This window comes from Zalophus californianus, chromosome 7 (genome assembly GCF_009762305.2).
Source record: "Zalophus californianus isolate mZalCal1 chromosome 7, mZalCal1.pri.v2, whole genome shotgun sequence".
Lineage (NCBI taxonomy): Eukaryota > Metazoa > Chordata > Mammalia > Carnivora > Otariidae > Zalophus > Zalophus californianus.
In genome coordinates, this window is record NC_045601.1 from 18,082,436 (window position 1) to 18,109,452 (window position 27,017).

General features: G+C 42.2%; 1 protein-coding gene across 5 annotated transcripts in view; it reads right to left on the reverse strand.

Annotated features, from left to right (window-relative positions):
• The window catches only part of SASH1 (SAM and SH3 domain containing 1), a 188,348-nt gene extending 163,424 nt beyond the window's left edge, over positions 1 to 24,924 (reverse strand). For 2 of the 5 annotated variants that reach the window (XM_027602078.2, XM_027602083.1), the window contains exon 1: positions 21,774 to 21,893. In XM_027602078.2, coding sequence (XP_027457879.1) covers positions 21,774 to 21,893 — 120 coding nt within the window. Of the gene's footprint in view, positions 1 to 21,773; positions 21,977 to 22,082 lie in introns of those variants that run through there. The other 3 variants (XM_027602080.1, XM_027602079.1, XM_027602082.1) reach the window with 3 other exon arrangements.
• Positions 24,925 to 27,017: the final 2,093 nt, after the last annotated feature.

A 27,017-nucleotide genomic window follows, 5' to 3' on the forward strand; every position in this document is an offset into this window, starting at 1 on the left:
AGTGAGCTGAGGCTCACGGACATGCAAGCATGAGGCCTTCTCCTCCCTCCCTTACCCCACCCCACCATGAACCAGCTGCCAACTTTCATCATTTCTCTCATACGCATTTCTCAAATCCACCCTTTCCATTACCTTAGCCCCCTGCCTATCATCCCAGCATGGAAACCGCATCACTGCACCACCCTCTGCTCTGAGGTCCAAGGCTCCACGGCCTCCTGCTGACAGAGCTAGCGGAGAGTGACCTGAGCGATGGGGCCTCTAGCACCTTCCAGGAGGGGCGAGGCCTCTGGCCCATTCTAGGGGCCCAGCTGAGAGGGGTGGGGAGTTGGGGGAAACAGGATGGACTGCCCATCTCCATGTCCCTCTGGTCCTAATTAAATTTCCCAAGTGGACTTTCTTACAGAGAAGAAAACGTCCTGGTAGTCCAGTCTGCTCAGCAGTTTTAAATTCTCACCATAAATGAGCTGATTGATACTGGTTTTATCTCGATTCCGCACCCTGACCCTCACAACCAGAGACAGTCTACCGAGATGATCAGGCAAAACACCTGTCATCCTCAATTCTCTGCCCTGCTAACCACCAGCCCAACTTCAGAGGCTCTACCTCCAAAACCTATTCTATATCTGTGTGCTTCTCTCCAACTCCTGGACTACAGTCTGGTCCAAGCCATATGCCCACCTCATTATAGTCCATTTTCCATAACACTGTCAGTGATCTTTTAAAAATATAAGCTAATTTACGAACTCCAATGGCTTCCAATCATGCATAAAATAGAACCCTGACTATAGGCAATGTCACCTGGCCTGAATGTCTCTTTGACCCACCCTCAAATCTCTAATGCTCTCCAAACAATAATCATTTTGGCCTTGTTTCTGTTCCTAGAATTCACCAAGTTCATTCCTATCTTAGAGCTTGGAAGTTCTCCCTGCTTCAAAAAGTGCTTCCCTTCTCCCCGATTCTGGCTCATTCTAAGCTCCTTCCTTGACCACCCTATTTATATCTGGCCATGTATATTAACTACCTAAAATTTAAATAAAAAGATAAAATAAAATATGGCCAGGAAACCGAACTGCTTGTTCAGTCTTCAAGGAGTTGATGGTTCTGTACAGAAAAACTGCACAAATATACCCATGTACCATTAGATAACGGGTTTATATCTTGCTTTCACAATGAATTTAAGATGGCAAATCAAAATAATAAGGGAAAAAATCTTAAAAATGGGGGGCCTGGCTGGCTTAGTTGGTGGAGCAGGTGACTCTTGATCTCAGGGTTGTGAGCTCGAGCCCCACACTGGATGTAGAGATTAGTTAAAAATAAAATCTCAAAAAAAAAAAAAAAGGTAAGTGATGAACACTTTTTTAAAAAAGATTTTATTTACTTATTTGACAGAAAGAGAGAGAGAGAGAGAGAGAGCACAAGCAGGAGTGGGAGACAGAGGGAGAGGGAGAAGCAGGCTCCCCACTGAGCAAGGAGTCCGATATGGGGCTCAGTCCCAGGACCCGGAGATCATGACCTGAGCTGAAGACAGTCACTTAACCAATTGAGCCACCCACGTGCCCCAGCGATGAACACTTTTTAAAGACGCACAAGTACAGAAAGAGTCATGATTTATCCATCTTCAAAAGAACTTAGTTCCAATACGGTCATCTCCCCAAAGGATACACAGTTCTGTATGCTTGTAGGACAGATTCTCTCTCAGAGAATCACAATCAAAAAGGGGAGGCACAGACACTGATAAGGCAGTGTAAGAAATTCCAAACACCCAGAATTAGGATTAAGAGCCACCTGCGAATTCCACAATCCATCAGAGCCCATTACATAGATGATGAAGAAGAAAGACAAGAACCTACTTGGACAACAGTACCTCAGTAGAAGCCTCATTTTCATCCATTTTGAGAAATGACTAAGTTCAGGCCCAAACTTAAAACACCAGTCAAGCTTGTTCTAAAAAGTCCAGGCATTTTAAGTCGACACTTAGAAATCTGCCATCTGCCACCAAGTCCAGACAAAACACCCAAAGAAATGAACTTCCTTCTTATTCCATCTTAAGCTTCATGCCTTCCCAGTATCTAACACCTTCTTGTGCTTCCTGGGCACAGTCTCTGCCTTTCCTAAACATCCCCTCCTCAAAAAATTATCCCTGCAGGGGTTAATATCTAAAATATATAAAGAACTTATACAATGCAACACCAAAAAAACAGAAATAATCTGATTAAAAATAGGCAGAGGACCTGAATAGACATCTTTCCAAAGGAGACCTACAAATGGCCAACAAATACATGAGAGGCTCAACACCACTAATCATCAGGGACATGCAAATTGAAACCACAATAAGGTATCACCTTATACCTGCCAGAATGGCTAGAATAAAACAGACATGAAATAACAAGTGTTGGCGAGGATGTGGAGAAAAAGGAACCTTCTTACACTGTTGGTGGGAATGCAAATTGATACAGCCACTGTGGAAAACAGTTTTGAGGTTCCTCAAAAAATTAAAAATAGAAATACCATATGACCCAGTAATTTCCCTGGTGGGTATTTACCAAAAGAAAACAAAAACACGAATTTGAAAAGATACATGCACCTCTATGTTCGTTGCAGCATTATTTATAATAGCCAGGATACAGAAGCAACCTAGGTGCCCATCAGTAGATGAATGGATAAAGAAGATGTGGTATACATGCAATGGAATATTAGCCATAAAAAAAAAAAAGAAATCTTGCCACATGCAACAACACGGATGGACCTGTAAGTCAGAGACAAATACTATACGATTTCACTTATATGTAAAATCTAAAAAACAAAACAAATGAATAAACAAACAAAAAGGAGAAACAGACCTATAAGCCCAGAGGAAAAACAGATGATTGCCAGACGGGAGGGAAGTAGGGGGATGGGAATGGGTGAAGGGGAGAGGGAGATAAAGGCTTCCAGTTATGGAATGAGTTAAGTCACAGGGATAAAAGGTACAATGCAGGGAATATAGTCAATGGTACTGTAATAGTGTTGTATGGTGACAGATGGTAGCTGCCCTGTGAGCACAGCATAATGTACAGAGGTGTCTGATCACTATGTTGTACACCGGAAACTAATGTAACATAACGTGTCCAATTACACTTTAATTAAAAAAAATTATTTCTATCTTCCTAGCCCAGTATCTCCTTCCATTGAATCTCCCTTTAAGTGAATCATATCGAGGGGTAGCAAGACATAAAGGTAAAGAAAGTAAGGAAGCAGCATCTGAATCCGAACAAGACCTGCAGTTATAGGGCTGGGAGGGCGGGGGTCAGGGGGAGGAGAACTAGTGTTACCTCTTTCCTTTTAAAATCCTACAGCAGCAGAACCAACAGCATCTTGGTAGGGAACGCAATGCGCCACAACAGGTCTCAGTAAAAAATAAAAAGATGGTAAGAATGCAATCCAACAAAAGATAAAATGGCACACAGGCTGTAAATATCAAACGAATGATACAAACAGTGGGTGTTAAATTGCACACGTGGAGGACAGAAATACTGACTTTGCCATGTCAAGCTACCTACTATAAAAATAGTTTAGAATTTTAAGTCATTTGACAGTGGAGCAGCCAGGAACTGGTCTGGTCGAAACGGGACAGAGTAAAATACTTGGAAAAAAGGATTTCATTAATCAGAGAATGTTCTCTATTTTGTAAATACCGACATCCTCGACTTCGTATTTCATTTTCACTCTTTTGCAATAGTTCCTGCTGTGAGAACTCTGGGGCACAGTGCTTGTGCTAACCTTGTGTTCCTTCCAGCCACTGTGTCAGCAAGCCAGTCTATCCCGGGCAGAGCCACTGGCCGGAATTAACTCCCTCACCTTGACCTTGCATCAACAGAAATCTTCCATTTGGTCTTGAGTCATTTCCTGCCCCAACTATAGCAATTTCTGCTTTTATAGTCTTCTTAAATATTGAATCATAAACTCCAAATGTGGTCAGGACAGCCAACTTTCGCATTTCAACTCCCACACTACACTGAAGTGTCTGCACCCTTTCTTGTTTTGCCCATTGCTGAGCTTGATTCCAAGTTAGTGATTCCTTTGCCGTTCTTCTAAGTGACTACACTCTGGTCCATGCACTTGCTCCACTGACTTTCTAGGGTCACTTGGTGAGTATATGCCCAGAGGAAGGGGAGGCAGCTGGGGGCCATTGCTGAAAACTTTGGGGGCTTTCTTCTTTCATGACCATGAATCATCTTCCTTCTCAGTCTCAACTTTGAAACTTTCCTTTTCCTCTGCAAATCAGGAGCTTAATAGGATGTTTGCTGGGCTGTGTAATAGCCTCCAAAGGGAAGTGATGAAGGTTTTGGCTTGAGTCATTGAACTCGAGTTGGAAAAGTAATCTACAGTAATGTACTACAGGGAGCAGTCCCTTCCTAACATAACAGGATGGACTACAGATGATCTAAAAAAAAAAAAAAAAAAAAAAATTTACTTTTCTAACTATCCATTTTTATTTTACTTTACAAAGACATTTCTGTGAAAGCATTTATTCTGAATGAAGGATGAAGATCAAAACAAATTTATTCAAGGGTCTGAACCTGTTAGAATGAAATGTCCTGGAAGATTTCAATTAAAATGTCCAGTGAAGAATCCACAGGGAATATAATCTAAATTATTTCCACTTTCTCCATATCCTCTCTTAAGTTCATTCTAAACCCTCAGCAATCTAGTAAGGAATGATTTCTGACTCCCCAAATCCTGCATCACAGCTAGGATGCCTCACGGACCAGGAGGTAAAGTGATACCAGGAGGCGTCTCAAACAGAGGTCAACATTTTCATCCAGAAACCTCTATCCCTCCTTCCCTAACAGTCCTTATGGAATACAGATTTTCCTAGACTTACAGTGGGGTTGCATCCCAATAAACTCATAGTAAATTGAAAATATCCTAAGTTGAAAATGCACAGGATATGCCTAACTTACCGCACATCAGAGCTCAGCCCAGCCTGCCTTAACACTTACATCAGCCAATAGTGGGGCAAAATCATTTAACACGACACCTGTCTTATGATAAAGTGTTGAACAGCTCATGTAACTTATTAAATACTGTACTGAAAGTGGAAAATGGAATGAATGCATGGGGACAAAATAGTTTTAAGGATATTGGCTGTTTACCCTCGTGATCAGGTGGTCGAAGGGGAGCTGCGGCTGCCCAGCACCACGACAGTGTTGTACTGCAATACTGCTGGTCCAGGAAAAGATCAAAATTCAAATTTTCCCAAAGTGGAACCATCATAAGCTGGGGTTCCTCTGTACCATAATTCATCTCCCTCTTACTGTATTGGAAGAACTGAGGGCAGAAAATCCAAAGGGTGAGCCCAAAGGGTGAAGCAGGAGAGCCTAGGGTTTGTGGATATCTCCAACACCCCTTTGGGGCCTGTAATCCCATCCCCTACAACCCTTTTTTTGCCAGAGTCTCGGATAGCCCCCACACCAGCTTATCCGCCCTGTCCTAGAAGTCAGTTCAAGAAATCTAGCGTCAATGGCATTTGATCTATGTTGAGCTAAGATTTTTCTCTTCACTTACGCAGCTCTGTTCTGGGCAGTGGCTGGGATGGGAGAAGGAGGAGGGCACGGCAAAGAAGTGTGGTCCTCTTTGGAGGACCAGCTCAATCCCACCACGTTAGAACAAAGATGTAAAGCTTTCTTAAGTCTTCATTTCCATCACCCACACCCACCCTTCTCACTTTCATCAAAATACAGAGACAGTTGACTTGGAACAACATGGATTTGAACTGTGCAGGTCCACTTATATGCAGATTTTTTTCTCTGATAAGTACAGGACAGTACTATAAATGCATTTTCTCTTCCTTATAATTTTCTAATAACATTTTCTTTTCTCTAGCTTACTTTATTATAAGAATACAGTATATAAGGGGCACCTGGGTGGCTCAGTCGGTTAAGTGTCTGCCTTTGGCTCAGGTCATGATCTCAGGGTCCTGGGATGGAATCCCACATCGGGCTCCCGGCTCAGCGGGGAGTCTGCTTTTCCCTCTCCCTCTGCCCCTCCCCCCACTCATGTTCTCTCTCTCTCTCTCTCTGATTGCTCTCTCTCTCTCTCAAATAAATAAAATCTTTTAAAAAAATAAAGTCTATAACACACAAAATGTGTTCATCAACTATGTTACTGGTAAGGCTTATGGTCAACAGTAAGCTATTAGTATAGTTGTGTGTGGACGTTGACTCTGGGGGGGGGGGGGGTCGGTGCCCCGAACCCTGCACCGTTCAAGGGTTAAGTGTCTATATAACAGTAATAATAATGGGGAGCAGGAGAAGAGGGAAAAGCCACAGGCACTGGGCTGAGGCCTTATTTGTGTGGGAAAATGGGACACCGAACAACCTTCTTCCTCTTCCCAAGTTCACTTCATTCCTCATCTTTTGTCGCACTTGTTACTCCCTAAGCACTTGAGAGAGGACCAGAGCAGTCCGTGTCCCACATGCCGAGTGCAGCCCACCCACATGCAGTAAACTCTTGTGGCACAGATGTCTGTGCTTCCACAGTCAGGTTCTGACTGGGGCTCACGGCTCATCCAGCCTCGCCATTTTCCTTTTCCTGCTGGTCAAGTAGTTCACCCGTGCAAAGTACTAAAACCGGAAGTTCTACTGTCCTCGTACCTTCCTCCTTTTCCCAATAGCTGCTTCCGAGTAGAAAGGAGATTAATAATCAAAGTACCAAAACTAGGTGGCTTAAAAAAGGAATTTATTGTCCCATGGCTCTAGAGCCTAGTAGACCAAAAATCAAGGTTTCACCAAGGCCATGCGCACTCTGAAACCTGTAGGGAACTCCTTCCCTCCTAGCTTGAGCTTGCCAACAATCTTTGGCATTCCTCATAGGTGTGTACAGATGCATCACTCCAATCCTCCATCTACTATGTTCCATGAGTCTTCACATTACCTCCCCTCTGTGTCTGTGTCCAAATTTCCCCACATTGAATTAGGGCCTGCTCTAATAACCTCATCTTCACTTGATTAAACCTACAAAGATTCTATTTCCAAATAAGGTCGCACCCTGAGCTATATGGGCTTAAGACTTTAGCATATCTTCTTTTGGTGAACACAATTTAACCCATTAAGACCACCTCACGGGGTTATTTGGACAATGAAATGAGATGATGCCAAGACTTAAGTGTGAGACCTAAAACCATAAAACTCCTACAAGAAAACACAGGTAGTCATCTCTTTGGTATCTGGTGTGGCAACATTTTTCTAGGTATGTCCCCTCAAGCAAGGGGAACAAAAGCAAAAAATGAACTACTAGGGCTACACCAATATAAAAAGAGTTGCACAGCAAAGAAAGCCATCAACAAAACAAAAAGTCAACCCTACTAAATGGAAGAAGATTATCTGCAAATGCTATATCCGGTTGGGGGTTAATATCCAAAATATATAAAGAACTTATACAACTCAACGCCAAAAAAACCCCACAGATTAATCTCATTAAAAAATACAGAGGGGATCTGAATAGATATTTTCCCAAAGAAAACATACAAATGGTCAACAGATACATGAAAAGAAGCTCAACACCACTAATCAGGGAAATGTAAATCAAAACTACAATGAAACATCACCTTACACCTATCAGAATGGCTAGCATCAAAAATAACAAATGTTGGTGAGGATATGGAGAAAAAGGAACCTCTGTACACTGTCGGTGGGAATATAAATTGGTATAGCCTCTGTGGAAAGCAGTATGGAGGGCCCTCAAAAAACTAAAAATAGAAAGAAATACCATATGATCCAGTAATTCTATTAGTGAGTATTTACCCAAAGAAAACAGAAACACTAATTTAAAAGATATAAGCATACCTCTATTTATTGCAGCATTATTTACAACAGCCAAGATATGGAAGCAACCCAAGTGTCCACTGGTAGATAAATGGATAAAGATGTGGAATAAACACACACACACACACACACACACACACACACACACACACACTAGAATATTACTCAGCCACAAAAAAAAGAATGAAATCTTGCCATTTGCAACAACATGGATGGACCTAGAGGGCATTATGGAAGTGAAATAAGTCAGAGAAAGACAAATACTGTGATTTCATTTATATGTGGAATCTAAACAAAAGCAAAAAAGAGACCCATAAATACAGAGAAAAACTGATGGTTTGGGGGAGGAGGGAGGAAGTGGAGGGATGAGCAAAATGGGTGAAGGAGAGTGGGAGGTAGAGGCTTCTGGTTGCAGAATGAGTAAGTCACAAGAATGAAAGGTACAGCATGGGGAATAGAGACAATGGTGTTGTACCGGCGTTCTATGGGGACAAGATGATGAACTACCCTTGTTGGGAGCACAGGAAAACATACTGAGTTGTCCAATTACTATCCTGCGCACCTGGAACTACGGTAACATTGTGTCAACTATACTTCAATTGAAAAATGAAAAAGAAATGAGATAATGCATGAAAAGAGCTTAGTACGGTGTTTGGCACGTAATACATGATCTATAAATATCAGCTATCATTAATATTGTTATTTTATTACTAGGTCATGCCCCATCGCATCTTTGCTAAAAAGGCTTTATAAACAAGTCCCTATAGCAGTCAAGTTACAGAGAAGAATATTCTAACTACGGCAAAAAAATAGAACCTCCAAACTCCTTGGGAAAGGAAATAATTCCAATGGTTGATTGGACAGTAAGTTATAGAATGTTCTTTGTTCTATCCACTGAGCTCTGAAGCATCAAGGAAGCACGGAATGTAGAGCAGTGTAGGAATCAGTAAAGAAAGTCCTCCAAACAATCTGCTGACAACTGAATTTCTAAGTTCTTTTGGTTGGAAGAAAAAAACTTGGATTCTACCCTGACATTCTCCCTACCCTGCCACAAAGAATATATACCCACATTTTTAAAAACAGAAATCCATACAGGACAACAGACACATATAACAGAAAACCAGAAGCCAATGAACCCATTAACTGACTGCTAATGGTCTAAGGAGCAGAGACTTAAATTTAAAGGAAAAAACAAAACAAAACAGGTGATCACTTTTAGTTTTAAAAGATATTTCAGAGTCTAAAATATATTCATCGTTGGGGCGCCTGGGTGGCTCAGTCGTTAAGCGTCTGCCTTCGGCTCAGGTCATGGTCCCGGGGTCCTGGGATCGAGTCCCACATCGGGCTCCCTGCTCGGCGGGAAGCCTGCTTCTCCCTCTCCCACTCCCCCTGCTTGTGTTCCTGCTCTCGCTGTGTCTCTCTCTGTCAAATAAATAAAATCTTTAAAAAAATAAAATAAAATAAAATATATTCATCGTTGTACAACAGTGACCACTAGTTACAACCAAGGCACTGCTGCAACATCTGCATGCTTTCCTCTGCACTAATAAAGCTTGTTTTGATTTGGACCTTCTTGGAACAAAAGGTAGTGTGTCCCTACCCCTATGCCCATGCATTTTGCTAAGTCATTTTTCTACCAAAACAAGCCTCAGAGCCTCATCTATCCTCGCTGCCAACTATATTGCATAATTCACTACTTATCTTGACCTAACTAGCAAATTCAGGCTTCCAACCAATCTTGCTTTGGCTTGTTCGCTCAGTCTTTGGCTGATTCTCTGGAACCATCTGTAACCCGGTGCCTCTGAGCAACACTTGCCCTGGATTTTCCCCTTCATATGTAAGGACTTGAAACAGAACATCCTCATACTTGCCTGCAAGTAAGTCCACAGGTATACAACAACAGGTTTATGTGTCTTTCCAAAAATCTTGATTTTTTTTTTTTTTTTTAAAGTCAAACCTACTATTATAAAAGCAACTGTTTGGCAGCTTGGAAAACTTTTTGGCTGACAACAGGAGAGTTTGCCTTTTGCAGTGGTGGGAAAGAGGGCCTTCCTGTTTTCCACAATAGAAGAACAAACTGGAAGTCATGAGAAATAAAGTGGTGTTGTTCCAGAATGTGTAGCAACCTAGTGACAATGAGACACCAGAACTTCGTGCTTCTCTCCGCCTCTTTGGAAGCGGTGAGCCCGCAAAGCCTGGAGTACCTGCCATCCTGACCTACACACACTCTTGACACCCAAGACCACAGAAGAAACCAGGCAGCCTGGATGGAAAATGGGAAAACAGACTGCAGATCCCCTTCTGGCTCCACCCCCAAACTCTGCTCAAAGAAGAGTAGAGCCCACATCCATCTGGGTCTGGTCTACTTCAGGCGGCCATTTGCAAACATTTGCAAAAATTCAACTTCAGTGTTTCACATCTAATTAACTTAGAAGTCTAAAATTTGCAGAAGCCAAAAATCAACTAGCAATTGTTGCATTATGGGGACTGAAATACGGACAATGAAATGTCAGCGTGTTTGAAAAGGAAAACTAGGAACCCTAGCTTACTCACATGGCTGAAGAACAGAGACTGCCAACAAGACTGGGCTTCTGGTGGCTGTAAGAGCTTTAAACCAGTCAATGTATGTAAAGACACACGGTGATGTGCAAGGAATTATACCAATGTAAATATCATTATCTAATCTCTACAGCAGCCCCTCTTAGAGTAAGTGATGTGACCTGCTAAAAATCTCCTCATGTTTAAGGAGTGAATTAGTTCTATTTGCCTCCGCTCCCAGTTTCTATGGAAGTTCATCCACCACAGAAGGCATCCTGCCTTCTAAAGACACAGGCTCTGGAATGTGCAGCTCTTCAGTGACATAAGCTAGGGAGTCCTTTGATATAGAACGTGGGGGTTACTATGTGACATTCTGTTCTGTTGAAACAGCACAGAGTTCTTTGCTAATGCTAAAGTTACATCACATGAATTCTACTGTATCTTTCATGTACCACTTATGAATCATTTGATACCTATTTGCTTTAAAGCTCACCATATAGTCTCAATTTCATAATAGCCTAATCAAGGCAAATCACCACATGCATCAGTGTTATGAGGGGCTTTCATTAAGTTACCACCTGGACCCCACATGTTACATAAGTTGGTCGTTACTGCCTTCTGCAGCATGTTGCTCCTTCCCCCAGTAGACGATGCCCTAATGCGATGCTTTTGCAGAAAGTTTTCAACTCAACTGTAATTCATGAAAAAATATGCCTTAAAAATGAAATGTTTTTGGGCGTCTGGGTGGCTCAGATGGTTAAGTGTCTGCCTTCGGCTCAGGTCATGATCCCAGAGTCCTGGGATCGAGTCCCGCATCAGGCTCCCTGCTCTGTGGTGAGCCTGCTTCTCCCTCTCCCTCTCCCTCTGCCCCTCTCTCTCTCTCTCTCTGACTCTCGTGAATAAATAAATAAAACATTTAAGAAAAATTCCTTTAAAAAAAAATGAAATGTTTTATCTTTCCAGTAGAAAATGTTCATGGTCTTTATAGACTTTCCCGAAGATTTCCAAATCCTTCGGGTTTTCTTTAGATGCATAATGAAGTTCCACCAAAATAAAAATGTAGTATATAAGTGGCAAATTTACTCATTACTAGCTTACAATTCTTCCTCAAACCACAGCAAATCCCATTTTCTACCATATTCACACTGAAATGGGCTGGTGGGGATACGCCCATGTGATACTTGTAGAAATTCTTGATTGGAGACTGAAGACCCCTAATGAAGATGCAAAGATCCAGAATAAATGACTGGCAACCCTGACAGAAACAGCGGTCAATTCAATAAAACCCTGGGAAAATAGTTCACGAAAAAGCTCAAGATAATGAAAATAGATCTAGTACATTCAAATGAGTCCAACACTCAAAAAATAAAATCATTAGTTAAGTGGATGCTTTCGAATTTTACAGGTTTCTACCAAGTCAACTATTAAAAAAGGTCTCACTATTGCAACTTGAACCCCATTTAAACAGAAAATATGTTTTCATTACAAACACCTTCTTACCTCCACAAAACCCTGCCTATTCACAAGTTTTATAAATTCTCGAGTATAGACAATATTTTTAATATTTCCTAACACATAACCCGAATTTACGCACTTATTTATTTTTAATTAAAAGATTTTATTTACTTGAGAGAGAGAGAGCACGCGCGCAAGAGCAAGGGAGAGGGGGAGGAGCAGAGGGAGAGGGAGAAGCAGACTCCCCGCTGAGCAGGGAGCCTGATGTGGGGCTCAATCACAGGACCCTGGGATCATGACTTGAGCCAAAGGCAGATACTTAACTGATTGAGCCACCCAGGTGCCCCTTTATGCATTTATTTTTAAGCCATCTATTTTAAAAACGGCATTTCAGATAAACTAAATCAATAGTATCAATTCTAAATTGAGCATATGAAATCAGATCATCCCTCCACCTAAAGATGAAAAGTGAAGAGAAATTAATTCACATTCTAACTAGAGATCCAACTATTAATAGTTAATAAAAACAAACATTTATGATCTGCTTACCATATGCCATGCAGTTTCAGTAATTCAGTTCATCTCACCATACTTGATGCCGGTGACTATCATGCCCATTTTACAGATGAGACCAAGGCACAGAATGGTTAAGCAACTTGCCAGGTCACACATCCACTAAATATTTGAAGCCAGGATTTGAACCCAAACAGTCTGAACTACTCCCTTTGTTCTTAACTACTCTACAAAACAATCTTTCAGTTTTCTAAGATGTTTAATTTTTTGTTTCTAAATGTTCTGTTACTCTTCTCTGCTTAAAACTCTTAAAAAATGTATTACTTTTTTTTTATTAAGACTTCATTTTTTTAGACTAGCTTCAGATTCGTAACAAAACTGAGGGAAAGGTACAGGGATTTCCCATGTATCTCCCACCCCCACACATGCAGAGCCTCCCCGTTATTAACATCCCCCACTGTGGTACTGTGATTTATACTAAGATATTATGTACTTGGTCTCCTCCCAGTCTTGGCACAGGGCTCCTAAAACACAATTTCTGGAGTATAGGACTATCTTGCCAGTTCACTAGGAGTCCCTTTTGAGCACACCTGAGTTTATGCTAATGAAGTGCCGTAGGGTGAGGTCCCTAGAAAGCCTCAAGATCAGGCAGGTTGCCTGAAAGACCAGAAAATCAAAGGATAGGAACTTTCACTCTCAACCCACCCCCAGATAGGGGAAAGGTGCTCCAGATTGAGTTCAATCCATAGCCAGTGGCCAATGATTTGATCAATCATGCCTATGTAATAAAGCCTCCATAAAAAACGAAAAGGGCAAGATTCAGAGCGCTTCCAGATTAGTGAACACAAGATGTTATGGGTAGTGGCATCCCAGAGAGCATGGAAGCTCCCACATACCTTGCCCTATGCATCTCTTCCATCTGGCTGTTCCTGAGCTATAGCCCTTTATAATAAACAGGTGATCTAGTAAGTAAACTGGTTAATCTAGTAAGTAAGTTGGTTTCCTGAGTTCTGTGAGCTGCTCTAGCAAATGAATCTAACCTGAGGAGGGAGTCATGGGAACCTCCAACTTGTAGCGGTTCGTGAGAAGCGCAGGTTAAGAACCTAGACTTGTGATTGGCATCTGAAGTAAAGATAGTCTTTAGGATTGAGCCTTTAACCTGAGGTACACAGTGCTAGACTTGAGTCAAATTTGTGAGTCAGTGTCCACTGAAAAGTGGACAATTGCTTGGTGGTGTTGAAAAAAACCCATCAGGGGGCACCTGGGTAACTCAGTCAGTTGAGCATCCAACTCTTGATCTCAGGGTCTTAAGTTCAAGCCCTGTGTTGTTAAAAAACAGCAAAAAAAAAACCCATCAGATCCACCAGAGTAGTACAGTTATTACACTGATGAACCTACGCTGACACTTCGTTATCACTCAAAATCCAAAGTTTACATTATGGTTCACCCTTGGTGTTGTACATTCTCTGTATGGGTTTGCACAAATTTATAATGACACGTATCCACCATTATAAAAATCCTGTGTTTCATCTGTTCATCCCTCTCTTCTCCAAATGCCCCCCCAACCACTGATCTTTCCACTGTCTCCATGGTTTTGCCTTTTGCAAAATGTCACAGAATCAGAAACCTTTTCTGATTGGCTTCCTTCATTTAGCAATATGCATGTAAGGTTCCTCCATGTCTTTTGATAGCTTGATAGTTCATTCCTTTTTAGTGATGAAAAATATTCCATTGTCTGGATGTACCACAGATTATTTATCCAATCACCTACTGAAGGACACCTTGGTTGCTTTCAAGTTTTGGAAATTATGAATAAAGCTGCTATAAACTAATCCATGTGTGCTTCTGTGTGAACATAAGTTTTGAACTTCTTTGGGTAAATACCAAGGAAGGAGCACAATTGCTGGATTGGATGGTAAGAGTATGTTCAGTTTTATAAGAAATCACCCAACTGTCCTCCCAAGTGTTTGAACCACTCTTCATTCCCATCAGCAATGAATGAGAGTTCCTGTTACTCCACATCCCCTTAAGCATTTGGTGTTGTCAGTTTTCCACATTTTGGCCATGGTGTATGGGGTAACCCATTGTTTTTGTTAAAAATTTTTTTTTAACCCTGGGTATTTCCAAATAAAGACATCTGTAAAATTGCCAATGGTTTATTTTGTAAGTGAGGTCTTTAAAATCCTCTGAAAATCAGTGTAAGCCTATAGCAAAGATACTTATTCTTAAACTAGAATATTCCTTTCTTGTAATAATATTGCAACACTGCATTTTTAAAAGCACCTCAAAAAGTTTATAAACATTTTTTTCAGCTCTAATAAAAAACTTGTTGGTTGACAGCAAGTCTTAGGCAAAAGTATTAAAGTCCAGGTGTGCCTGGTGGGCTCAATTAGAAGAGCATGTGACTTTTGATCTTGGGGTTGTGAGTTCAAGCCCCACATTGGGCATAGAGATTTCTTAAATACATTAAACTTAAAAAAAATTATTAAAGTCCACAAAATTAACTAGGATAAAATTTTAAAGTAATAGAGCTCAGGATACAGACTAAGATTTTTTCATTCTGTTTCTAAATGGCACTTTTCATTAAAACTACAATTATATGCATTTTTTTCTTTCACTTTTAATTCCACTATTAACCTGAATAGTAGGAGAGAAAATGAAGCCATAATCAAGCACAGTCACGGGTAGACACACTAGACCTTCCTCACACTACGTGCTGTAAAACCAAACTAATAAACAATGGATGAAGCACCAAAATTAACTATGAAGCCCCAAATCCGCATCACAGACACCAAGGAGAGCTGCACTGTACCTTCTATGATACAGGGCACAAGAGTCCGAGCATTCATTATAAATACAAATGTATTCATGTTTTTACCCGTCATTTTAGAAGGGTGAAAGACAATAGTAAGAGCCCTTCAGAAAAGAAAGAATACTGATTACACAGAGGAAAAAACTATCTCATTATCAAGCATTTGTCTTCTGAGTCTCAAAGATACCCTAAAGCCTAGGTACCCAGTGTCTGTGCTAGAGTATCTCTGTTGCCTGACTTGACATGTAAGAAAAAATATAAGCGAGGTTATCTCAATGAAGCATCTCATCTCATGAAGAATTAATGCTATCCAGTGAAACATATTCTGGAAAAAAAGACGGGACACGAGACCCAGGTGGCCAGGAACACAGCTAATGCTACCATTTTCAGGTCTCATTACCAAAAGTAAATCAATCAATAAATGAGCAAAGCATGTGAAAAACGACAAATCCAAAGGGTCACAAAAATACATTTTACCTCAAAATTAGTCTGAAGGTTTAGTTAAGTCTGACACTGTCAGTCTTAGTCTGTACTCACTGGTATAATGGTATAGTTAATTCTTAGAGCCTTAGCCTCTACCCATTTAAATTCACTATTCTGAGATCAATTTCATTTCTACTGTATGATAAGAACGTGTGTAAACCATGAGTAAGAACATCATGTATCATTGTGAGATTATTATGGTTAAGTATGAAGCCAAAAGCACCCTTAAAAAGAATACATTAGACAAACTACTAGTTATAGGTTTGCCTCTTATGTCCTCTGCAAAATTGAGCTACAGATTTGCTACTGAATCAATATGCACAACTGAATATTTCTCTCTCCTTTGCCATTCTCTGGAATTAGCTTTTAGAAGACGGAATTAAAAGATCATTTAGCTATAACACCATATGCATATTGCTACAAATAATAATTCCCCTCTTTAAGGAATAGCACATCATTCACTGCAATAAAGACAGGTAGATAGATATGTGTACATATACGTGTGCCTAGATATTTTTTTCTTTAGAACAAAAAAGAATCCTAAGACTACAACATCTCTGAAAACCTCTTGCACTAACCCAGCCTCCTTTTGAGCTTAAGAAAATCACCAACAGAAAGGGACCATGGAGCAACCCTTGACTACTTAGAGATACCGAGTAAACTATGGGGACTAAAGGAAGCTAGACCCGTAACATGCTATGTTTCATAAACATTTAGCCCTGGTTCTCACCACTGCCAACTCATCACCCACCAAAGTTACTTCGATAAGACACAAAAGGGATGTCAGGTGGCAGTTTCAAATCCTGCACCGGCTGCTCACTGGAGCCCATAGAATGATTGCACCCACCTCCGCACTCCATGCTATCTCATCTTTATTCCCCTTGGTTCTGCCCAGGAAGCCCTCCTTCCCCCCTTTCTTCCTTATGCCTCAACCCCTCAGTGGAGAACAGCTCTCAAGGAAAGCCTAACTCATGGCCACGGTCCAAACTGAATGGCATTTCTGGGAAAAGGCCCCACTCTGTGCGGCGGACTGCCTGTGCACACTGCTCTGCCCACTGCACTGTGGGACTGAGTGCTTCTTTACGCGAGGGACCGCTGCAGTTTTTCCTACAAAACTATGTCCTTCTGAAAGCCAGGAGCAAGCGTCGCTAGTACTTAGCTCAACAGCTTTAGCAAAAAGGTTGATAATAAATGTCTCAATAGACATGTGAAAGAATAAACTATAAAACTGCGGCTAGGAGTTAATTTCTGGGAAACAACACATGATCCAAACCCCAGCTTCTGTTTACTATCTGTGTGATTTAGGACACCCATGTGTATGCTTCCACTGTAAAATGGGGACAGTAATGCTCACTGGTCACAGGAGAGAATCTAGGAAGTTAAGTATGGGAAGGACCCAGACAGTAGCAGGACCCAGTGCTTGGGAACACTCCCTGCCCTGCACCCACCCCCACCAGCTGCATCCTATTATCAGAATTGGAGTAAACAATGAAAAACAAGAATATCAGTAGTAAGTCAGGTGGAAAGGGAAGGGTTACAAGGTAGAAAATGGCAGCTGAAGGCGATAAGTAGAAAAAAGGGGGGGCATGAAAGGTCATTGTAGGGCAGGGGTCTCTTCCCACAGCAAAAGATTTAGTGCCTCCGGCCAGAATTATGGGACTTAATTTTGTGTCTGGCCAAGAACTGAAAATCAGGAGGCTGTAGAGTTCTGGTCCCTACTCTGTACCTTGAGCCTTTAATTCCTCCTCTAAATGAGGGGGTGGAAGGCTCACTTCCAAGGTCTCCGCTCCCTGCTCTACATCACCCTGCAACTTCACTTATAAAAGCCACAAGACTTTCAGCTGGCGAATGGGAACATAAAATTAAGATGAAATCAGAATATTTGAAACTGGGGCTGACTCTCAAATTCCAAGACCTAAAATTAATTAAGTCATTAGCTGATGGGCTAAACAGGAGACACCACCCAAAGAATACATAAATTAATGCTTTCAAAGGAGTTTGCATTTTAAAAGCCCCCTGGAGATCTTACTGACATGTTCCCTCCCCCAGACTTTGCCTAAAACTACAAAGCAAAGGGGGGAGTAGCGGGCGGGCGCGCGCGCGCGCGTGCGTGCATGTGTGTGCTTTAAGGATTTTCTTCAGTAAATAGCAAGACTGGATAAACCTAACCGTTTTTGGACTAAAGCCTGCTATATACTTTTATGTGGCTTACATAAGAATAAGAATGGGGGAAGGTCCAAGTGTCTCCAGACAATGGATAGTCTCTAAGCATTGCTAGGAAATGGGTGTAAATTGTAGGAACCAAGCAGGGAAAAGAGGAAAAATAAGGTTTGGGGGAGGTGCATCTTACAGGATCTTGCAAACAATAGGAACTTACTAACTCCTTTCTCCTCCCTTCCCAGTTAGCAAGCAGCTTTCAGAAGTCCTCCAATTCTGAAGGAAAAATAACCATCACAACTTACCGAATGGATAATCAGTGCCGAAAAAGTGATCTATCATATCTAATAACCTCAGCAGTTCCTACTCATAAAAACCACTACCCTCCCCGCCCCCACCCAAAAAAAGGAATGTGTCTGCAACATGGAGTAAAGATAAAAGAGTGAAATCCCACAGGATTTTAACTTGCTTCGCACTTGTCTGCAGAAATGTAAGCATGTCGTCGTGAAAGGTGACAGGCTTGGAAACCCAGGCGGACCACATGTTGGCGGAGTTAGAGAACAGAAGAACACATTTCACAAGAAAGCCATGGTGTGACTGCTCAGGATTTACAAACATTTCACAATCTGCCATTACCATTTCTAGTGGAAGCACCAGGATTCTGGTTTGCATAATGAAACTGCTCGAGCGCTAGGTTCAAGCAAGAGCAGAATTAATGTCTTCATAAATGCACCGCATTACAGGGGGTAGGTCTCTACAGAACTGGATTTTGATGTGGCTCCTGCATTTAGGAAGTACATACTTTATTCCTTTTCCATTCAATAAAACCATGTACTCGGGACCCAGTAAGTCCCAGGCACTGGAGATTAAAAAAAAGGGGGGAGGGGGAATAAAATCCTGACCCTGCCCTCCAGGCACTGGTACAAGGGCTAGTGTTTGGTAAGCTCGTTTTCTCCAAATTCTCTATTTACATATTCACTTACTAGCATTTATTCATTCTAGCACAGCCTGAACATTTTCATGCCATAAATTATACTATTATTTCTTCTCTAAATAAGCATTTTTGTTAACAAAGTATCTAAAAGCAACTGGTTGGTTCAGTACTGTGCAGGACTGAATTAAATTAAATGCAAAATGTGTCCTAACGAACTCAAACAACCATCCTGTATTTACTGAGATCTGTGCCCCAGAAGGTTAGAACCTACAAAATCCCTTGGGCGGATGTTCAGTGCCTCTCAAGTTGGCAAAGGGAGCTGTGCTCATTCACCTAAAAAAAATGTTTAACTCAATAGGCTTGGAGGTTTGATTTCTACAAATAGGGAAATCCAAAAAGTAGCTACTGTGCCTGAAGCCTTGTGTGTTTGGATGTATAATTCCCCTACTACCTCTACTCCCCTCAAGTTCAGTACTTAAAAAGACCCAAGTAGCATTTTCCTAAAATACCGGATGTAATTAAATTTCTGCTTTATTGATCTGGGACAGTGAACTGGGGAGTATCATGGCATCACCCTACTGAGAACTGGGGTGCACTCTGTAATTGTAACAAGGTGTGTGTGCCATTGGTCACTTCACCTGTGCAGGCTGATAGACTGCAAAATCTTATTTTAAAAAATGAAGGAAGAGCACCTGGGTGGCTCAGTCGGTTAAGCGGCTGCCTTCGGCTCAGGTCATGATCCCAGGGTCCTGGGATCAAGCCCCATGTCGGGCTCCCTGCTCAGTGGAGAGTCTGCTTCTCCCTCTCCCTCTGCCTACCTCTCTGCCTACTTGTACTCTCTCTCTCTGTCAAATAAATAAAATCTTTAAAAAAGTGAAGGAAATGTTATCTTTTATCTCAGAAAGAACGAAGTCAACTGTCAATTCTGTCTTGATATATTTCTAGAAAGACAGTTTCCCCTAAACACGTGGATGACAGTTTTCTAAAAGCAGAAAGAATAAAGATCCTTTAACCTGGTGACTTTTTACAGACATGCAAAAGGGGAGATAAACCATATCTTCTGAATTTTACTGAGGCACAATCCGGATGTCCATGTTTACCCCAAAGGAAAATAAGATTGTCTAAAAGATGGGAAAACAGAAGTGAACATACTCGCTTTGGGACAATCATTTACATTCTTTCCAGCCTCGCACTGAACTGGCTCTGTAAGAAGTACAGATTTTCTTTTCTCCTACAACTGCCCTTTGAATCTTTGAATAACAGGTTTGAGCTTCTCCAGCCCCACCCCATCTTTTAAATCAGCCAAAGAACACTCAGCTACAACTGACCCAAGAGCGCTGGAATCTGCCAGGGAAGGGAAAGCAAATCTTCAGAAAGTGCCACGTGCCAACCACCACCCCCCCTCCCAAGCAACCCTGAGACCACACTCTCATTTAAGTGAGCCCCTCCACTCTTCCCTCCACAACCACACCCAAGCAAGGGATGCAATGTGATGTTATGAGACCAATTTTCTCAGTGACTAAAAATTTACAGAGCAGGATCTAAGCAAGAAGTAACAAGATAAGTCTCCTGCTTGACTAACGTAAAAAAACAATCTTATCACTAACTTTAAAATATTCATTGGGTTTTCTGAAATTTCACTGAAGGCCCATATTCATCAATAAAGTTCAGAAAAGGCAAAAACTTGAGATTTTAAATTTTTTTAGAAATAAACTTTTTCTAAATACTGGAGAGTGAAAAAAGCAGAAATCTTTGACCAATCTTCCCTGGTTTTCTGTATAAGAATAATCCTAAACACCAATGAACACCTAAAACTGAATTAGGTGAGACTTGAGGATGTCTGGAATGATGAGACACGAGACTATTTGCAGGGGGGAAAATAGAGAGCTATCATTTATTGAGCACCTACTATATGCCAGTATGCTGAGCACTAGATATACATCATCATAACTAAAACTTAGCGAACCTAAGAAGCCAGGTAACGAAACTGAAGATCTCATTTCTTTGTCTCATTTTGCAGGTAATGGAACGGAAGATCAGTGGGGTTGAATACCTTGGCCAAGGTCATGCAGTCAGTCAACGGGAGAGTGGGGATTTGACCCAGCCTCACTCACTCCAAAGCACAAGTGCTTAATTCCTATGCAAAAAAATGGTACGTAATTCCTATGAAAAAAAAATTTTTCTTTTCAAAAACTATACTTTCCATCAGAAAGATAAAAGACCCCAAAGTAAATACAGAGCCTTTTCCGACAACTGCAAATTCCAAATCTTTACACTGAAATTGACTATGTGCGGATTAAGATCTCTAACTGTAATAACCGCCACCCACCCGATTCCGGTCTACCTGCCTACCTACAGCTCCACCAAAATACATCTACTAATTCCCCAGGGCTTTGAACGCTGAACAAGTTAAAGCTTCATCCTCCATGCATAAGAACTATTTTTCAGAAATTATGCCAAATCCATGGGCGGTTTTAGTTACTGGGCATTCCAAAATACATGACAATACAGATTTAGCAAAATAAGTCCTATTGTTTTTAGTTCCAAACATAAAACAACAAATATCCTGTAATTCTACAAGTTGAAAAACTGCACACAGAGTAAGTACACTCTTTGGTGGTTCTGAGTAAGAAGATGGTTTGTTTTCCTCTCGTGGTCAGACAACAACAAATGGTGAAGAGATAAACATCAGTCACATCAGCCTCTTTCCCAGTCCAACTGTGAAGGCACAACAGCCAAATACTATTTATTTACATCTACTCTTTGAAGGAGTCTTTTGTAGCCTTTTCCACACCAACTTCTCAGCAGGTGTCCCAGATTAAACTGGTGACTATGTACCCGATTGTTTAAGAAAGATCTTTGATGTGATCTGTGGCTGGTTATTTTTTAATTAGGGTTTGAAATCCTATGCCGTGTGTATTTAAGCCCCTGGGACCTGGAGCGAGAGAAGGACGACTCGGAGGAGTGGGCTTGCCAGGTGGGCGAGCGCGAAGGGAGCGCGGGTCGAGGAGGGGGCTGTCCCGCACGGGGGCCCGCGCCCCGCCCCTCCCGCGCCCGCCGGCTCCAGGTAACTCACCAGGATGCCCATCACGTCGGTCCAGAGCCGGGAGAACGCCTCGGACATGCCCGCGCCCCCCTCGGGCTCCGGCTCGGGCTCGGGCTCCGGCCCCGGGCCGGCTGCTCCCGCGTCCTCCATGGCCGCGTCCCGCGCGCGCGCGCGCGCCGGCCGTGCGTCCGGGTCCCCCGGGCGCCCTCGCTCCGCACCAGCGCGCGGCCGGCCCCCCGGCGCCGGTCCCCGCCCGCCGCGTCAGCGAGCCGCGCCCCCGCGCCGCATGCCCCGGCCGCCCCGGCGACCCCGCGGGGGCCCCCTCGCAGGCGCCCGCACCTCGGCTCTAGGTGGCGGCGGGCCGCGCGACTGACAACTCCAGAAACTTTCCCACCCCGGCTCGGCGCGGCCGCGGGGTAGCCGATGGCAAAGTCCGCACCACCGAGTTGTACGGCGGGGAACTCCGGCGGTCCCGCAGCAATTAAAGCCGCTGCACAGGCGTTTCTTCCTGCGACCGGGACCAGCTAACTAAGGCACGCGACTCATTCCTTCCAACAAGTCTGGGCAGGGCCCCGCTGGGCTGAGCGCGGTGCCTCTGCCCCTGAGCGGGCGCTCCTCGGGACCCCTCTCTCGAAAATGAGCTCTTCCAGCTCCACATGACTCTCTCCCCTCGATGCTAAAGAAAGCGTTTAGCAACAAAAGGTGCTCTGATGTCAGGCTCTTTGCATGGAAATGAGCCACAGACGGGAGAACAAATCGCCTGTTGAAAGAGCAGCCGCGCGGCGTCTCCCGCCTGCCCGAGCTTCCAATCGCGCCCTTCACGGAGGCATTTTCGGCCCCAGAAACTCGAGAAAGTGGGATCTTGAAGCTGCTCCCGCCGAAAGTTTCCCGAGTCGTCGGTGTCGTTATACACTCCGCACCTCGCCCCTCGTGAAGTCAAGCGACCTAAGGAAACACAACTCTTTGGCTGTCAGCCAAGACTTGCCAAAAACAAGTGTGAAAGCTTGGGCACGAGCCATTGTGTGTACCGTTTTTATTATGAGCGGGGACGGTCTGGTTCCTGGGTGCCCACAATGCCCTCCATTGCTAGGGGTTTCAGCTATTTAGGGGAAATGCGCTTTGAGTTTTAATGGTTGCCTTACAGTGAGGGCATAGGCAGGGGCCGTTTTCAAAACTAAATGTTACGGTTGTAACCGTTTAGCCAACACACACTCGGGGTCCCGTGTGTCTGTTTTTCCAAGGACGAGATCCATGACGGATTTATTTTATGAGGGAAATAGCCCTGTAGAGGTATTTATCCTTTTGGGATTCGTTCTTTAAAACCTACTCAGAGAATTTTCTCTGGGAGATGACAATACACGTCACATCTGATTTGGTGATTGATCACTTCATGAAACAGTTAAGAAACAAGGAAAGGGCCCCTATGTCAACCGGCTGATTGGTTTAAAAAAAAAAACAGGTGAGATGCCCCAGGGAGAGAGTCCTTGCTTGCTTTCGAGGCCTCTCCCGGTTTTCCTTTTGTTTTTCCTTCTGAATCCACATAAAAGGAGGGTAATAAGAGCATGTCCTTGAAATCTCCTTCCTGAAACAATAATTACTGGGAGCACCTATCAATGCAAATGGGTGAATAGCCCTTACAGGAAAGTTCAAAACTGAAAAAACTTTTCCCAAAGTAATTAAACTTATCAGTATAATCCCTGATGATGAAAATCCCTGATTTTTAAAAAGAATGAGAAAGTTTTCCCTTGAGAGTAAGTAGGCATCATGTTGAAGTGTCCAGAGTGCTGGGCACTGAGTCAACATGGCCAGGCCTGATGCTTTCCTGGGTTGATGTGGGAGGTATACCAGATGGAAGCTCTAAGATAATGCGCTGGGAGAAAGCTAAGTCTCCAGCACCAATCATGACTCTTTCTTCTTGACTCATCAGACGACCTAGGGGCAAAGCATTTAACCTTTCCATGCTATATTGTCCCAATCCCAGATGAGGCAAGGCCTCACTAATTGCCACCCAACTCCTCAGAGGTGGTATTATATTTCAAGGTCATCTAAAGATAGGTACTTTTTAACAACACATATACACCTATCAATATAATTAAACCTTAACCAGCATTTTGGGACTTCTAGAAATCAACCTACCCTAGATATTTAAGTTCCTTTTCTCTGTGCTTCCTAATAAATATATAGGGAAATGAGGTAAGTAATATTTGGTGGGGTTGGGGGGAATGTTGATACCTATAATTTTGCTGTCTGTAGATAAATAAGAACTTTTGAGGAGGAGTATATTCAACTACCACATGAATAATTTTGTTGACCATTTAAAAAATGAAGCTGAACCTCTTTAATCTCAACTCCGTAATGTGTATACTCAAAATGAGTCCAATTACTTCTCCAAAATTTGAGTCTTTTCTCCTTTTGTTAATGTTAGTCATTACTTTCAAAAATTTCTTTAGGGGCTTTTAAACAAAATGGAAAAGAATCATCATCAACATCATGATCATCATCATACTATTTCAGATCCCATACAGTCCCGTTTACTAAGAGCTTTTTATAATAGATTTACATCCCATGAGGGAATCCAACTCTCTCCTTTCCCCTTTCCATCAGGGCTCTCTTTCATCTAGCTAATTGGAATTGTTATGGTGTTGGTGAGTTAAAAGGAAAGAAAGGGATCTAGAAGATTTTCCAGAAATCTAGTGGAGACCCAACCAAAAGTTGATTGTGAAATCAATTCTGTAAGTCCTAATAAATATTTATTGCAATGAATGTATCAGAATGTATTCATAGAGAGTTAATATTGATAATACCTATCTCACTGTTATTTCTTGAAAATTAGTCATTGTTGCACATATGTATGTGTAACATATGTATATATATACAGGCATATATGTATAAATGTAAATATGGCTTGCTGTGTAAAAAGTGGTTCTTGCTATGAGTCAGGATCTTAAAAGGTTTAAAAGTCACTGGTCTAGAAATTGTAGGGTGTTGCCTGCAGCCTATTTAGGTCGTCATTCTGACATAAGAAAGATAACCAGTCTATTGGTTGGCGTTAAAGGTGGAGTTTGGAGTAGAAAGCCCAAATATAATGGGTTCAGGACAGAGCTGGGTTTGAATTTTCACTCAAATTTTTATAAGACATTGGGCAGGGCGCCTGGGTGGCTCAGTTGGTTGGGCGACTGCCTTCGGCTCAGGTCATGATCCTGGAGTCCTGGGATCGAGTCCCGCATCGGGCTCCCTGCTCAGCAGGGAGTCTGCTTCTCCCGCTGACCCTCTTCCCTCTCGTGCTCTCACTCTCTCTCTCTCAAATAAATAAATAAAATCTTTAAAAAAAAAAAATAAGACATTGGGCAAGTTATTTTTTTCATCTGTAAAGTGGGATATTTTCACCTATGTAATATGATTGTTTTGAGATTATCTGTAATAATGAGGGCAATAATTCTCTATTAATTAGAACCTTTCTCCCCTTTCCCTCCCTTTGCTTTTTCCTTCCCCTACCCACTCATACCATGAGGTGATAGCTATAAGCAGGAAATTTCCTCATTCACACCTGAATCTTACACAAAGGAGTAGTTCTTAGTCTTGGAATGTGGTTGCTGACTAAAGGACTGGGGAGGTCACCTCTGGCAGGGTGGAGTGATGAGGACTGGTCAGTTTTCATAGTCAAGGTAGTCAGAACAGCAAGAACAACATCTGTCATTTACTGCAAATCTACTCTAGGTCAGGCATTGCGCTTGACATTTTTAAAATATTTTATTTAAATGGAGTTTATGATTTCTCACCACAGTCTAACCCTCCCACCCTGCTCATTTCCTATTTCTGTACTTGATACATCCATGTATTTGTTCAAGCTACCAAAGTCAAGAGACTTGCTTGAGTCCTTCCCCTCACTTACCAATACTCCTGTCTACACCATGGATAAGCCCTGTCGATTCTACTTCCTAAATACTTGTCAAACTCATCCACCTCTCTCCATCTCCACTGCCACTGTCTTAGTCAATACTACCACCAGCACCTTTTACAATATTTTATCTAGATCACTGCTTCTCAACATGTAGACTTAAGAACAGAAGCATTGGCATTGCTAGGAACTTGTTGGAAATGCACATTTCTGGGTCCCGCCCCAAGCCTACAGAATGAGACAATCTGGGAGTGGGACCAGTCATCTGTACTTTAACAGGCCCCTTGTGCCCTCCCACCAAGGTGATGGTGATCTCTGCTCACATTTGAGTGCCATTTGGAACTACGGAAATGTCAGAATAAGGAAAAAGAACACATTGCTGAGGAAATGTGAAGTTTCAAAATATACTATATTGGGCACCTGGGTGGCTCAGTGGGTTAAGCATCTGCCTTCAGTCCAGGTCATGATCCCAGGGGTCCTGGAATCGAGTTCCGCATCAGGCTCCCTGCTCAGCAGGGAGTCTGTTTGTCCCTCTCCCCCTGCCCTGCTTGTGTGCTCTCTCTCAGGCTCTCTCTCTCTCTCAAATAAATAAAATCTTTAAAAAAATAAAATATATTGAAAAACCGTACCAGTAGTTTGCTTTAAAAAATTGGTAAAAAGAAAAAAAAATAATTGGTAAAAGAAACTGTCATAAGTGAATGGAGATCCCCAAATCAGATAGTTGGTTTTAAAGGGCAATTAAATATTGGAATTAAAATGTATTATCCATAAGATAGTACATGTTCCAGGAACAGAGCTTCATTTAAATACTTGGGTTTTTTTTTTTAAGACAAATATTCTGCACAGAAAATGTAAGATTAGGCAGAGATTAAGTCTGAAAAAGTATAAATAGCCCAATTTATTTTTTACCATACTGCCTTCTGAAATTGAGCAATGAAAATAGATAAGCTCATTTAATTTTTGCCTACCATCAGCAGCCCTCTCTGGCGCTCCAACTCGGGGCATTCCACAATGCCTCGGGGATCTAACTTTAAGGAAAGACTAAAATGCTACAACATTTTTTCCCCTTGACAATGATCCCAAACAATTTTTTTCACAAATGCCTTAAAGGTGAGCCAAGCTCCTGCTTAAGCATTACCTGTTTAAAAGCCTCTTCATCTCAAAATATTCAGTAAGAGAGATGAGAAAAGAGCTCAGAGCAAACTAAAGAGGAATTAAAACAAAGTGAAGACAGATCGCAGGTTAGGGAGAGAAGGTAAATAAGCAAAAAGGGGATGCAGGGCTATAAATGCTTTTCTCTGAAATCTCTTCCTCCACTCTGATAAGCTATGTTACTAGCCTAGCCAGTTAGGTTGTTATCTGTGCTAATGCTGTGT